The sequence below is a fragment of the Salvelinus alpinus genome, chromosome 34, assembly GCF_045679555.1.
Source record: "Salvelinus alpinus chromosome 34, SLU_Salpinus.1, whole genome shotgun sequence".
NCBI classification, from domain to species: Eukaryota; Metazoa; Chordata; class Actinopteri; order Salmoniformes; family Salmonidae; genus Salvelinus; species Salvelinus alpinus.
Genome location: NC_092119.1, coordinates 4,674,249 through 4,687,778, shown reverse-complemented (window position 1 = coordinate 4,687,778; position 13,530 = coordinate 4,674,249). Strand labels below are relative to the sequence as shown.

Sequence of the window (13,530 nt, the reverse complement as noted above, 5' to 3'; positions counted from 1 at the left end):
AGTTTTTAAATGGTGTAGAAGTACAGTAAATGTGTTTCAACTGGTGGCGGTATTTCTACACACCACACTTCGCCACCCCCTTAAAAAAACAAGGCACACCCAAACTATTTCCCGTGCCAATAAAGCCCTTTTTAATTTACATTTTCAATTAACTAGGCAAGTCATTTAAAAACAATTGTTTATTTACAAGGATAGATATTTACATTGTCAGCTCACGGATTCGAACCAGCAACCTTTTGGTTACTGGCCCCGATGCTCTAACCACTAGGGTACCTGCCGCCTCGAATTGAATTGAGAGAGACAGTGAATGGGAATGAGAGAGAAGAGACGTGAGAGAGAGAAGTAGAAAAGAAGTGGGGTAGTTCTAGAGAAGGTTTAGGTAACCTTGTCGTCGGGAAATCTGGTGCACGAGGACTATTAAGGTGTTTATTCACTCCAGACCACCACGTCACGATTTGTTATGATTAGACTTTGTTGTTACAGCACTTCTTCCGCCGAGGAGACAGTTGACGGGGAGTTCTAGGAGTTTTACGATCTAACCAGTCCGGTGACATGGCGAGAGAGGCGGTAAGCAGAGAGAGATAGTGAAAGAGAAGTGCCTACTACTATGGCTCCGTTACAGCTCGCGGTGTACTGGCGTCTCGCGCTCATATTCTTCTTCATGGCGTTTCTCTTCTTCCTCGACCTCTTCGCTGTTAGCAGAGCAACCTCCTCGTGCAATAACGTCCCGGGTAAGTTACCGGCCCGGAGTCAAACCATTGGAGAAGTATCTTCTAGTGCCAATACACAGAACTGGACTACATGGGAGGTGCGCGAGGTATTATTACCGCCACAGGATGAGATTACGGGTGGGAACGACACGGAAAGAGAGAATGTGAGTAAACCGCAAAAGTTGTACAGTTTCTACATGATTGGCAGTTATTATAATGGTCTAAATCAGTGTAAACATCAACAAGCTGCATGAACAGATTCCTATGATGTAGAAATGTAGTGTACAACCTGGGTTTTACAGACCCAGTTGAATCTAGCTTTAGTTTATTATTAACAGATAGTATATAATGTCATCAACACTGATTAAGCAGCATTGCATTCCTCCTGTTTGTACTCTAACTTCCCCTCGAACAACAATAAATGAGTCAATGAACACCTAATCATAGAAAAAGCAGGGTAACCCGGGTACAGAGCCAGGGCCATCTACACCTTCACTGACCAAGTAAACACACTCCCAGAATGTATGCCAGATTTATCCCTCTGTGTGTGTGTTAGGAAACAACTTAGAAGTCCCAGTTTGATTATTAGTCATAGAGACATGATATACTGTAATGGGGTACACAGTGGAACAAAACGCTTCCCCCTTGACAATGGAATGAAATGCTTCCCCCTCGACAATTGAACGAAATGCTTCCCCTCGACAAAGGAACGAAACGCTTCCCCCTCGACAATGGAACGAAATGCTTCCCCCTCGACAATGGAACGAAATGCTTCCCCTCGACATTGGAACGAAATGCTTCCCCCTCGACAATGGAACGAAATGCTTCCCCTCGACATTGGAACTAAATGCTTCCCCCTCGACAATGGAACGAAATGCTTCCCCCTCGACAATGGAATGAAATGCTTCCCCCTCGACAATGGAATGAAACGCTTCCCCCTCGACAATGGAATGAAATGCTTCCCCCTCGACAATGGAACGAAACGCTTCCCCCTCGACAATGGAATGAAATGCTTCCCTTCGACAATGGAACGAAATGCTTCCCCTCGACAATGGAATGAAATGCTTCCCCCTCGACAATGGAACGAAACGCTTCCCCCTCGACAATGGAACGAAATGCTTCCCCCTCGACAATGGAACGAAATGCTTCCCCTCGACATTGGAACGAAATGCTTCCCCCTCGACAATGGAACGAAATGCTTCCCCTCGACATTGGAACGAAATGCTTCCCCCTCGACAATGGAACGAAATGCTTCCCCCTCGACAATGGAATGAAATGCTTCCCCCTCGACAATGGAACGAAACGTTTCCCCCTCGACAATGGAATGAAACGCTTCCCCCTCGACAATGGAATGAAATGCTTCCCATCGACAATGGAACGAAATGCTTTCCCTCGACAATGGAACGAAATGCTTCCCCCTCGACAATGGAACGAAACGCTTCCCACTCGACAATGGAACGAAATGCTTCCCCCTCGACAATGGAACGAAATGCTTCCCCCTCGACAATGGAACGAAACGCTTCCCACTCGACAATGGAACGAAATGCTTCCCCCTCGACAATGGAACGAAATGCTTCCCCTCGACATTGGAACGAAATGCTTCCCCCTCGACAATGGAACGAAATGCTTCCCCCTCGACAATGGAACGAAATACTTCCCCCTCGACAATGGAACGAAATGCTTTCCCCTCAAAAATGGAACGAAATGCTTCCCCTCGACAATGGAACGAAATGCTTCCCCTCGACATTGGAACGAAATGCTTCCCCCTCGACATTGGAACGAAATGCTTCCCCCTCGACATTGGAACGAAATGCTTCCCCCTCGGCAATGGAACGAAATGCTTCCCCTCGACAATGGAACGAAATGCTTCCCCTCGACATTGGAACGAAATGCTTCCCCTCGACAATGGAACGAAATGCTTCCCCTCGACATTGGAACGAAATGCTTCCCCCTCGACATTGGAACGAAATGCTTCCCCCTCGACAATGGAATGAATAGCTTCCCCTCGGCAACGGAACGAAACGCTTGTCCTCGGCAACGGAACGAAACGCTTGTCCTCGGCAACGGAACGTAACTTTTCCCCTCGGCAATGGAATGAATAGCTTCCCCTCGTCAACGGAACGAAAAGCTTGTCCTCGGCAACGGAACGAAACGCTTGTCCTCGGCAACGGAACGAAACGCTTGTCCTCGGCAACGGAACGAAACGCTTCCCCTCGGCAATGGAATGAATAGCTTCCCCTCGGCAACGGAACGAAACGCTTGTCCTCGGCAACGGAACGAAACGCTTGTCCTCGGCAATGGAACGATACACTTGTCCTCGGCAACGGAACGAAACGCTTGTCCTCGGCAATGGAACGACAACAGAAAGTGACTAAAAGGAGTGTCACATGGCAAGACGTTTCACAACACACAGTAGTGATAAGAAATACCGTCATGTCTCGGGGCTGAGGACACAGTGTTACAACATACAGCTAGATTACTAAAACATTATCTGGTACAAACATCAGTGTGTGTTACAGGACACAGTGTGTATGGACCCGGAGGTGATGTCGTACAGTCAGACCATCTACATGACTGGTCTTCTGCTAGGATCTCTGTTTGGAGGAGCTCTCTCTGACAGGTGAGACTCTCACTCACTCACTCACTCACTCACTGACTCACTCACTCACTCACTCACTCACTCACTCACTCACACACACACACACACACACACACACACACACACACACACACACACACACACACACACACACACACACACACACACACACACACACACACACTCTCACGGTAAATCATACACTGTAACACATTGATGGTGTGTGTGTGTGTGTGTGTGTGTGTGTGTGTGTGTGTGTGTGTGTGTGTGTGTGTGTGTGTGTGTGTGTGTGTGTGTGTGTGTGTGTGTGTGTGTGTGTGTGTGTGTGTGACCAGGTACGGTAAGCGAGCAGTGCTGCTGGTGTGTGTGTGTGTTAATGCTGTGACTGCTGTGCTGCCGGCAGTCCTTCCTTACGCCCTCCTCTTCCTCACCCTGCGCTGTCTGGCCGGGGTCTCCTGCTGCTGCATCAATATCTGCAGCTTCAGCCTGGGTAACAGACACACACCTCCCCTGATGTAACTGTGTGTGTGTGCATGTGTGCGCCTGTGTGCATGGATTTAACAGTGTGTGTGTGTGTGTGTGTGTAGGTGTGGAATGGAGTCTTCCCAGGTATCGTATATGGCCCCCGGCCCTTCTGTCCTTCTCCTTCAGTCTGGGTATGATGGCCCTGGCTCCGCTGGCGTACCTGACACACACCTGGACACAGCTACACCTGGCACTGGCCGTACCACAGATCCTCTGTCTGCCACTCTACTAGTGAGTACACACACACACACACACACACACACACACACACACACACACACACACACACACACACACACACACACACACACACACACACACACACACACACACACACACACACACACACACACAGTGTTCAGAGTTGACTATAATGTGGTATTCTTATGCAAATAGGAATGTAGTTTGACAGAGAAATAATAATGATAACTCTCTCTCAGTTGTATTCCTGAGTCTCCTCGCTGGCTGCTCCTGAAGAGGAGGACAGAGACTCTGGAGCAGTATAGGAGACACAGTCCTGAGGACAAACGCTTTCTAGACCTGGTACAAACACACACACACATCAGTGTTCCCTAACTCTTTTTTTTTCTTTAACAAATAATAATTTAATCCCCTTTTCTCCCAATTTTCGTGGTATACAATTGCTAGTAATTATTATCTTGTCTCATCGCTACAACTCCCGTACGGGCTCGGGAGAGACGAAGGTCTAAAGTCATGCGTCCCACGAAGCACAACCCAACCAAGCCGCACTGCTTCTTAACACAGCGCGCCTCCAACCCGGAAGCCAGCCGCACCAATGTGTCGGAGGAAACACCGTGCACCCGGCCCCTTGGTTAGCGCGCACTGCGCCCGGCCCGCCACAGGAGTCGCTGGTGCGCGATGAGACAAGGATATCCCTACCGGCCAAACCCTCCCTAACCCGGACGACGCTAGGCCAATTGTGCGTCGCCCCACGGACCTCCCGGTCGCGGCCGGCTGCGACAGAGCCTGGGCGCAAACCCAGAGTCTCTGGTGGCGCAGCTGGCGCTGCGATGCAGTGCCCTAGACCACTGCGCCACCCGGGAGGCCTCAGTGTTCCCTAACTCAACTCAAGCCTGTGTGTGGTCTTTCTGACCTAGTTGTTGGACACAGAGGGGAAGGACCTGCAGGAAGTCCACCTGGACACCGAGGGGAAGGACCTGCAGGAAGTCCACCTGGACACAGAGGGGAAGGACCTGCAGGAAGTCCACCTGGACACAGAGGGGAAAGACCTGCAGGAAGTCCACCTGGACACAGACACACCTGACAATGAGACACACACACTGGACACAGACACACCTGACAATGAGACACACACACCAAAGACAGACACACAAACATGGGAGGAACACACACTTTCCCACTGCGGACACATGAGAAGTCCCACCATCCTTCTGCGCCTGGTCATCTTGAGTTACATTGGGTAGGTCAGTGTGTGTGTGAGAGAGGCTGTCAGATTCTACCTCTGTATTCTATTTGACAGGTCTGTTCTACAGTATTTGTCTGATGCTGTCTTTCCCCCCTGTGTGTGTGTGTGTGTGTGTGTGTGTGTGTGTGTGTGTGTGTGTGTGTGTGTGTGTGTGTGTGTGTGTGTGTGTGTGTGTGTGTGTGTGTGTGTGTGTGTGTGTGTGTGTGTGTGTGTGTGTGTGTTAGGCTAGCATCAGCCCTGACGTACTACGGTATCTGTATGAATGTCGGGCGGTTCGGGGTGGATGTCTTCCTGGCTCAGTTCTTCAGCGGCCTATCAGAGGCTCCCTGCCTGCTCGTCCCATTCCTATTGGCTCGCTGGGGCAGACGCCCAATCAGCATGCTATCCCTGTTCCTCAGTGGCTCCTTCTGCTTGCTGTCCCTGCTCGCATCACGCTTCTACGGTAAGCACAAACACACACCACACACACACACACACACACACACACACACTTCCAGTGATCCACCACTGTGTGTGTAGATGTTCCAGGATTGGTGATGACTCTGGCCCTGGTGGGGAAGCTGTGTATGCAGACCACTGTGTTTGTCTCTGTACTCTACGGCATCGAACTCTTCCCTACGCTCATCAGGTACGGAGTGTGTCTGTGTGTGTGTGTGAGTGTGTGTGTGTTTGACCCCTGATGTATAGTTAGTGTTACAGGACTGGTCAGTCCCTATCTCAACCAAGGAGACACGCAGCTCTGATGTAGTTCCCTCATGTCTTGTTTATCCTGCTGAGTCACACAGCTCTGATCTAGTTCCCTCATGTCTTGTTTATCCTGCTGAGTCACACAGCTCTGATCTAGTTCCCTCATGTCTTGTTTATCCTGCTGAGTCACACAGCTCTGATCTAGTTCCCTCATGTCTTGTTTATCCTGCTGAGTCACGCAGCTCTGATGTAGTTCCCTCATGTCTTGTTTATCCTGCTGAGTCACGCAGCTCTGATCTAGTTCCCTCATGTCTTGTTTATCCTGCTGAGTCACGCAGCTCTGATCTAGTTCCCTCATGTCTTGTTCATCCTGCTGAGTCACGCAGCTCTGATCTAGTTCCCTCATGTCTTGTTCATCCTGCTGAGTCACGCAGCTCTGATCTAGTTCCCTCATGTCTTGTTTATCCTGCTGAGTCACACAGCTCTGATGTAGTTGTGATATCAATACATGCTCTGCAAACACAGATACACACATCATCTATGAATCAATTTTCACTCACCTGTGTACACTACCGTTCACAAGTTTGGAGTCACTAAGAAATGTCCTTGTTGTGTCCATTAAAATAACATCAATTTGATCAGAAATTCAGTGTAGACATTGCTAATGTTGTAAATAACTATTGTAACTGCAAACGGTTGAATTTTTTAAAATGGAATATCTACATAAATGGTCCTCTGTACGCCTATCAGCAACCATCACTCCTGTGTTCCAATGGCACGTTGTGTTAACTAATCCAAGTTTATCATTTTAAAAGGCTAATTGATCATTAGAAAACCCTTTTGCAATTATGTTAGCACAGCTGAACACTGTTGTCCTGATTTTAAAGAAGCAATAAAACTGGCCTTCTTTTGACTAGTTGAGTATCTGGAGCATCAGCACTCGATTCCATTACAGGCTCAAAATGGCCAGAAACAAATAACTTTCTTCTGAAACTCATCAGTCTATTCTTGTTCTGAGAAATGAAGGCTATTCCATGTGAGAAATTGCCAAGAAACTGAAGATCTCGTACAACGCTGTGTACTACTCCCTTCACAGAACAGCGCAAACTGACCCTAATCAGAATAGAAAGAGGAGTGGGAGGCCCCGGTGCACAACTGAGTAAGAGGACAAGTACACTAGACTGTCTAGTTTGAGAAACGGACGCCTCACAAGTCATCAACTCTGGCAGCTTCATTAAATAGTACCTGCAAAACACCAGTCTCAACGTCAACAGTGAAGAGGCGATTCCAGGATGCTGGACTTCTAGGCAGAGTTCCTCTGTCCAGTGTCTGTGTTCTTTTGCCCATCTTAATCTTTTATTTTTATTGGCCAGTCTGAGATATGTATTTTTCTTTGCAACTCTGCCTGGAAGGCCAGCGTCCCGAAGTCACCTCTTTACTGTTGACGTTGAGACTGGTGTTTTGCAGGTACTATTTAATGAAGCTGCCAGTTGATGACTTGTGAGGCGTCCGTTTCTCAAACTAGACACTCTAGTGTACTTGTCCTCTTACTCAGTTGTGCACCGGGGCCTCCCACTCCTCTTTCTATTCTGGTAAGAGCCAGTTTGACTATTACTGTTATCCTCTCAACACAGCAAATACGGTGTCCCCTACTGTGTGTGTGTGTGTGTGTGTGTGTGTGTGTGTGTGTGTGTGTGTGTGTGTGTGTGTGTGTGTGTGTGTGTGTGTGTGTGTGTGTGTGTGTGTGTGTGTGTGTGTGTGTGTGTGTGTGTGTGTGTGTGTGTGTGTGTGTGTGTGTGTGTGTGTGTGTGTGTGTGTGTGTGTGTGTGTGTGTGTGGGTGTGTGTGTGTGTGTGTGCGTGTTTCAGACAGAAGTGTGTGGGCTTGGTGTGTCTGTGTTACAGGGTCGGCTGTATCCTGAATGCGGTGGTCAGTCCTAGAGGAGAAACCATCCCATTGGCCGCTATGATTCTTTATGGGAGTGGCCCCATTGTTGGGGCAGGACTGTGTCTGTTTCTACCGGAGACCAGTGGTGTGCCGCTCCCTGATTCGCTGGAGGACTGTGACAGACAGCCCAGGCTTCATCTACCAACCTTCCCTTCCCTTTGGTCTTCAGAGGGTGAGAGACCCCTGACGTGTGTGTGTGTGTGTGTGTGTGTGTGTGTGTGTGTGTGTGTGTGTGTGTGTGTGTGTGTGTGTGTGTGTGTGTGTGTGTGTGTGTGTGTGTGTGTGTGTGTGTGTGTGTGTGTGTGTGTGTGTGTGTGTGTGTGTGTGTGTGTGTGTGTGTGTGTGTGTGTGTGTGTGTGTGTGTGTGTGTGTGTGTGTGTGTGTGTGTGTGTGTGTGTGTGTGTCTGTGTGTGTGTGTCTGTGTGTGTGTGCGTGTGCGCGCGTGTGTGTGTGTGTGTGTGTGTGTGTGTGTGTGTGTGTGTGTGTGTGTGTGACCCTTACTGCAGTGGTCACCAACCTTTTCTGAGTCAAAATGTTGAGATCTACCGCTTATATAGATATATATATATATTTTTAACACAACTGTTAAAAAACGTAAGCCTATGCAACATGAACCAATTAAAAACAGTTCTGTAGCAATAAGGTTTGTGCAGTAGGTTATAGGCCCAATACATTATCACTGTTTAGCTTGAATTGTTCTGCTAATGCATTGTTGTTTTGGACCACTTTTTAAAATGATATTTCAACATTTGAGCTAGGCTCTATGATCACAGCGGTAATAGATCAGCTGTATTACTTGAGCTGAGTGAGTTTACATTTTTTTTAATAATTAGCTTTTATTATTTCATTTCATTTTATAATGTTTTATTTTTTCATTATGGTGCCTGCATCTGACGGTCAGTCTCAGCGGAGGGAGAGAGCAGCAGACTGAGGGTCCGCCTCTCTACATCCCTCCGCTCTCCCTTTCCTCCACTGACACTGACCCAAAAGGGACACCGTCTTCCAGCTGATGGCGAAACTCGAGTCGAACCGCGTCGTGCACAAATTCATGTTGTTACTCCTATGAACAGAGGAAGTGAAATATTCCTGGATATTAAAAAAAGACCCAAACTGCTAATAATAACAACACAAGCCTATAGATACACTTTCCTCCTCATTCATTACTGCTGCAGTGTTGGTTGTAGCGCTGAGTGGAAATAGGGAGAATGCACATTTTATGACTTATAAAAGTGTTGAATTCAAAGTGTTGACAGTGCTGAATAACAACTTAAACAGGAACCCACTCATAAAAACAGCAGCTCTATGCTCTATTCGTTGACAGTCTCTCTCTAGTCGTGGTTTTAAACATTTTGAAATCTCACAGTATCAACTTTGCTGTAGCTTTCTTTTACGCCAGCTACGTTACTGCGGACAGTCATCTGAGCCATCCGATTGGCCAGCGGTGCACTTGATTTCCTCTCTGGGCCCACCAGGAAGGCAGTTTGTACCCATGAAGCAGTTCAAAATGGCAATAGTTTGCCTATCTTGCGCGCAGATTGAATCAAGTGCACCTACCACGTGAGATGAAAAACAAGGAACGCAAGGCTTTATCGTTGTTGTTTTTTTACAGAAATGTTTGGTGATCGACTAGAAATGTCTTGGAGATCGCGATCAACTGGTCGGTGACTTGCTGTCTCTCTTCAGTGTGTCGTCAACAGCAGCTGCCTGTGAAACGCTATACTCAAGAGTTCACAGGCAGCTGGTGTGTTACGTAACCTCTCCTTTTAGGTCAGCTATTTACCCCCTTTCTCACTCTCCCTCTCCCTCTATAAGGCTGCAACTCCCCTCTTTTAGGTCAGCTATTTACCCCCTTTCTCCCTCTCCCTCTCCCTCTATAAGGCTGCAACTCCCCTCTTTTAGGTCAGCTATTTACCCCCTTTATCACTCTCCCTCTCCCTCTATAAGGCTGCAACTCCCCTCTTTTAGGTCAGCTATTTACCCCCTTTCTCACTCTCCCTCTACCTCTATAGGGCTGCAACGCCCCTCTTTTAGGTCAGCTATTTACCCCCTTTCTCCCTCTCCCTCTCCCTCTATAAGGCTGCAACTCCCCTCTTTTAGGTCAGCTATTTACCCCCTTTCTCCCTCTCCCTCTCCCTCTATAAGGCTGCAACTCCCCTCTTTTAGGTCAGCTATTTACCCCCTTTCGCCCTCTCCCTCTCCCTTTATAAGGCTGCAACTCCCCTCTTTTAGGTCAGCTATTTACCCCCTTTCTCACTCTCCCTCTCCCTCTATAAGGCTGCAACTCCCCTCTTTTAGGTCAGCTATTTACCCCCTTTCTCCCTCTCCCTCTCCCTCTATAAGGCTGCAACGCCCCTCTTTCCACGGTTATGGTTCCAGGAATTGACACGGCCACTCATTTTCAGCATACAAATTTTAACATGCTTGCTATCGTGTTTCCAAGTGGTGAAGAGCTACAAAACTGGTGTGAACCATTAATTCAGAAGATTAAAAATCGCTTTACAAAAACTGTTATATATATTTTTTTAAAGTCAAGGGTACAACACTGTGTACATAGGTAGGAGGCAAAAAAGAACGAATCCCATATAGCATTGCGGTCTGTGTCGTCCAAACACAGAACAGATTCAAGTCACGTGGTCTGTTGGAGAACGCTTGATGGCACCTTATAGCTGCTAAACAGATCATGTGACTTGTATCTGTTCTGTGATTGGACGATACAGACCACGAGGCTCATGGTTAGTGAAGGTTTTGTTGCACTTTGAAACATAAACTGACGGTAAAAGCAGGATTTCTCAACACAGAGGTACTAGATGTGCATCTCATTATAGGAATTGTTTTACATTCTCAGTAGAAAATACTACGTCTACGTTGCATAGTGATATTGATATCGCTAATATAAAAATATTACCACGCGTTTCGAGGATTGAGAATCCACTTCCGGAAACCCTCTGTTGCTGCCATTTGTATCATGTGACGTGTTTCAGTCCCTACCCACTGAGCAGACACCAGTTAAACGTTTAATATTGATTTATATTTGATTGAGTTGTCTGTCAGCTTACGTGAATTCAACAAGAAATAAACAAAGCATTTGACCATGTCAGTTGATTTAGGTTAAAAGTTGGGAATAAAATCCCCTCCGAATCCATTAGGTTGATGACTTTTTGCAAATCCATTCAGTTTCCCAAGTTGATTCCGCGTCATTAAATATATATATATATATATATATATTAAATGACGTGGAAACAATGTTGATTTAACCAGTTTGTGCCCAGTTGGGTAACCGTAACCCCCAGTCTGGCCTGCTAACCAGAGTCCTGGACCAAGAAGCATGTTCAGTAGAGACACATTCTGAGGAATAGTGGTCTCTTGTAGGTTAACGTCTTTCCAGCTGAGATTTGTGTGTATATTTCCTGACAGGTGCTCAGCGGATACCCCAGCTGGCGAAGCCTGCCCGTTCCTGGGAGACCCAGAGAAGCCCTCCCACAACCCACAGGATCTCAACTGACTCAAACGGCACGTACACAAACACACACATGCTGTAGATACATGTATTTGAAGTTCCACGGTGCTCAGTTGGTACAGAACACATTAAACTTGGAGGTACTAGCTGAACTTTGAACCGTAAACATTGCAATACATTCTGCGACGTTGTGCCTTACTGAACACGACCGGGGTTTTAGTGTTTTATAGGTTTGATCCTGTGTCTCCCACAGCCTGCACAGGCTTGCGTGTGTGAGATGTGAGGAAACATTGCTAATGTAGACAAACCTAGTAATCTCCAAATCAACTCGAGTTAAGACAAAATATGGCATGAATGGAATCTTAGGCCGTACCTAACCACTGCACTGTTCCTGCTCTGCAGGAAGGTTCTGTGTGTGCATTTTCTTATCCTTGCACAATCCTTGTTATCCTTGCACAATCATGAATCTCCCTTGCACCTCGCTGACATTTCTACACTGTGTTTCATATCAAGTTGACTTTCGATGGGGGTGCGGGGCGGGGGGCTGTCTTATCATAAAGGGTGTGGTCTTGTTGCTGTGTGTTTGGAATTGAAATCAGATGTCTGTAGTTATGTGTAGGAATGTTGTCCTGTCCGGTGGCAGGGTCACGCTGTTGAAATGACCAATTGTTTCTCATTATGTGCTGCTGTGTGTTCTTATAGGCTGAGGAATGTTCTCCTGTACAGTCTGTAGATTTCCTGTTCTTTGCTATTAAATAAATAAAAAAATAGATTTTTCAATTTCATAAGAATGTGTGTTTGTCTGACTTGGGTCTAGGGTTGCACAATTCCGGTAACCTCCTCCGGGTTTCCCAGAAATCCTGGTTCGATGGTTCCTGGTATTACAAGGGAATAAGCAGCAAATCCGGGAGTCCTCCAACCAGGATTTCTGGGAAACCTGGGAATTTGGTGAAAGTTACCCTACCAGGGGCAAGAATCAACTATAAGGAAATGAGGGATCCTCACATGGAGTATAGTTGCTCTCCAGTATATTATTACCCTTGACGAAGATGAAACTGGGGAACTATATTCTGTGTGTGTGTGTGTGTGTGTGTGGGCCCCTCATTTCTTTATCTGCACCGGTGGTTTAGGAGTTTAGGATGTGCATATCACCCTCCTGTTCTGCAATAATAGACTTAGTCACCCTGGGACAATCATTCACCATTCACACAAATCCATTCACACAAATCCATTCACACGTACAAACAAAGCGAGTGCTTAGTGGTGCATTGTCACGTGGACATGGGGAATTAGAACGAAATTACCTCTATGACATCGTAGAAAGAGGAGGAAGGGAAGCGCTACTAAGGTCCACAATAGTACATGTTGGTAGACAGAAGGTGGTCTTTGGTTAAACGGGTAAATTGGTCATCAGAAAGAAAGGAGGACGAAGGCACTCTTCATATAATTAATTAAAATGCCTCTATATACCTATTTGACATCTTGACCAGCCATGCTTGCACCAATCCCATGCTTTTAAATGCATGACAGGGCATATAAGGTTATTATTGTGGTTACCTATTGTGTTATTGACTGTACGCTTGTTTATTCCATGTGTAACTCTGTGTTGTTGTTTGTGTCGCACTGCTTTGCTTTATCTTGGCCAGGTCGCAGTTGTAAATGAGAACTTGTTCTCAACTAGCCTACCTGGTTAAATAAAGGTCATTTTTTAAATTATTTTTTAAATGAGGTGAAATAAGAAAAGAATGAGGTGAAGGTAGGAAATGGGGATACAGACTGACAGTAGATATACATCGCCCTCTTCTGGACAGAAGAGAAACTACACCAGATTATTTAAAAATATCCACACATCCAAAGAGAAACCCATACAGGTTTGTTAAGATAAAATATTATTTAATATTAAATAAGTTGATCCAGCATCGTAACAATGGCAGTATGGCGAGTAGTGTGTGTACATAAACATCTCCACAGCATGATACTGCCACCACCATGCCTCACTGTAGGGATTGTGCCAGGTTTCCTCCAGACATGACGCTTGGCATTTAGGCCAAAGAGTTCAATCTTGGTTTCATCAGACAAGAGAATCTTGTTTCTCATGGTTTGAGAGTCTTTAGGTGCCTTTTGGCAAACTCCAAGCGGGCTGTCATGTGCCTTTTACT

The 13,530-nt window shown here is 46.5% G+C and overlaps 1 protein-coding gene across 3 annotated transcripts; it reads left to right on the top strand.

Moving 5' to 3' along the window:
- The first annotated feature begins 471 nt into the window (after window positions 1–471).
- Window positions 472–12,156, top strand: LOC139563442 (solute carrier family 22 member 13-like). 3 transcript variants are annotated; one of them, XM_071382115.1, is made up of 10 exons: window positions 472–874; window positions 3,230–3,330; window positions 3,645–3,799; window positions 3,897–4,065; window positions 4,275–4,377; window positions 4,953–5,275; window positions 5,506–5,723; window positions 5,801–5,909; window positions 7,836–8,086; window positions 11,329–12,156. In XM_071382115.1, exons 1-10 carry the CDS (start codon window positions 608–610, stop codon window positions 11,451–11,453), a joined length of 1,821 nt encoding a protein of 606 aa, XP_071238216.1. In that variant the 5' UTR covers window positions 472–607; the 3' UTR covers window positions 11,454–12,156. The 3 variants fall into 3 exon arrangements, with proteins under 3 accessions (XP_071238216.1, XP_071238215.1, XP_071238217.1); XM_071382114.1 differs by having other exon boundaries at window positions 3,218–3,330; XM_071382116.1 differs by lacking the exon at window positions 7,836–8,086 and having other exon boundaries at window positions 3,218–3,330.
- Window positions 12,157–13,530: the final 1,374 nt, after the last annotated feature.

Bases quoted from the DNA above. Each gene is read 5' to 3' on its own strand.
- LOC139563442 (XM_071382114.1), top strand. From the start codon at position 608: ATGGCTCCGTTACAGCTCGCGGTGTACTGGCGTCTCGCGCTCATATTC. The intron at 4,378-4,952 runs GTACAAACACAC...TTTCTGACCTAG, and splicing joins ACAAACGCTTTCTAGACCTG to TTGTTGGACACAGAGGGGAA. The intron at 8,087-11,328 runs GTGAGAGACCCC...ATTTCCTGACAG, and splicing joins TTCCCTTTGGTCTTCAGAGG to GTGCTCAGCGGATACCCCAG.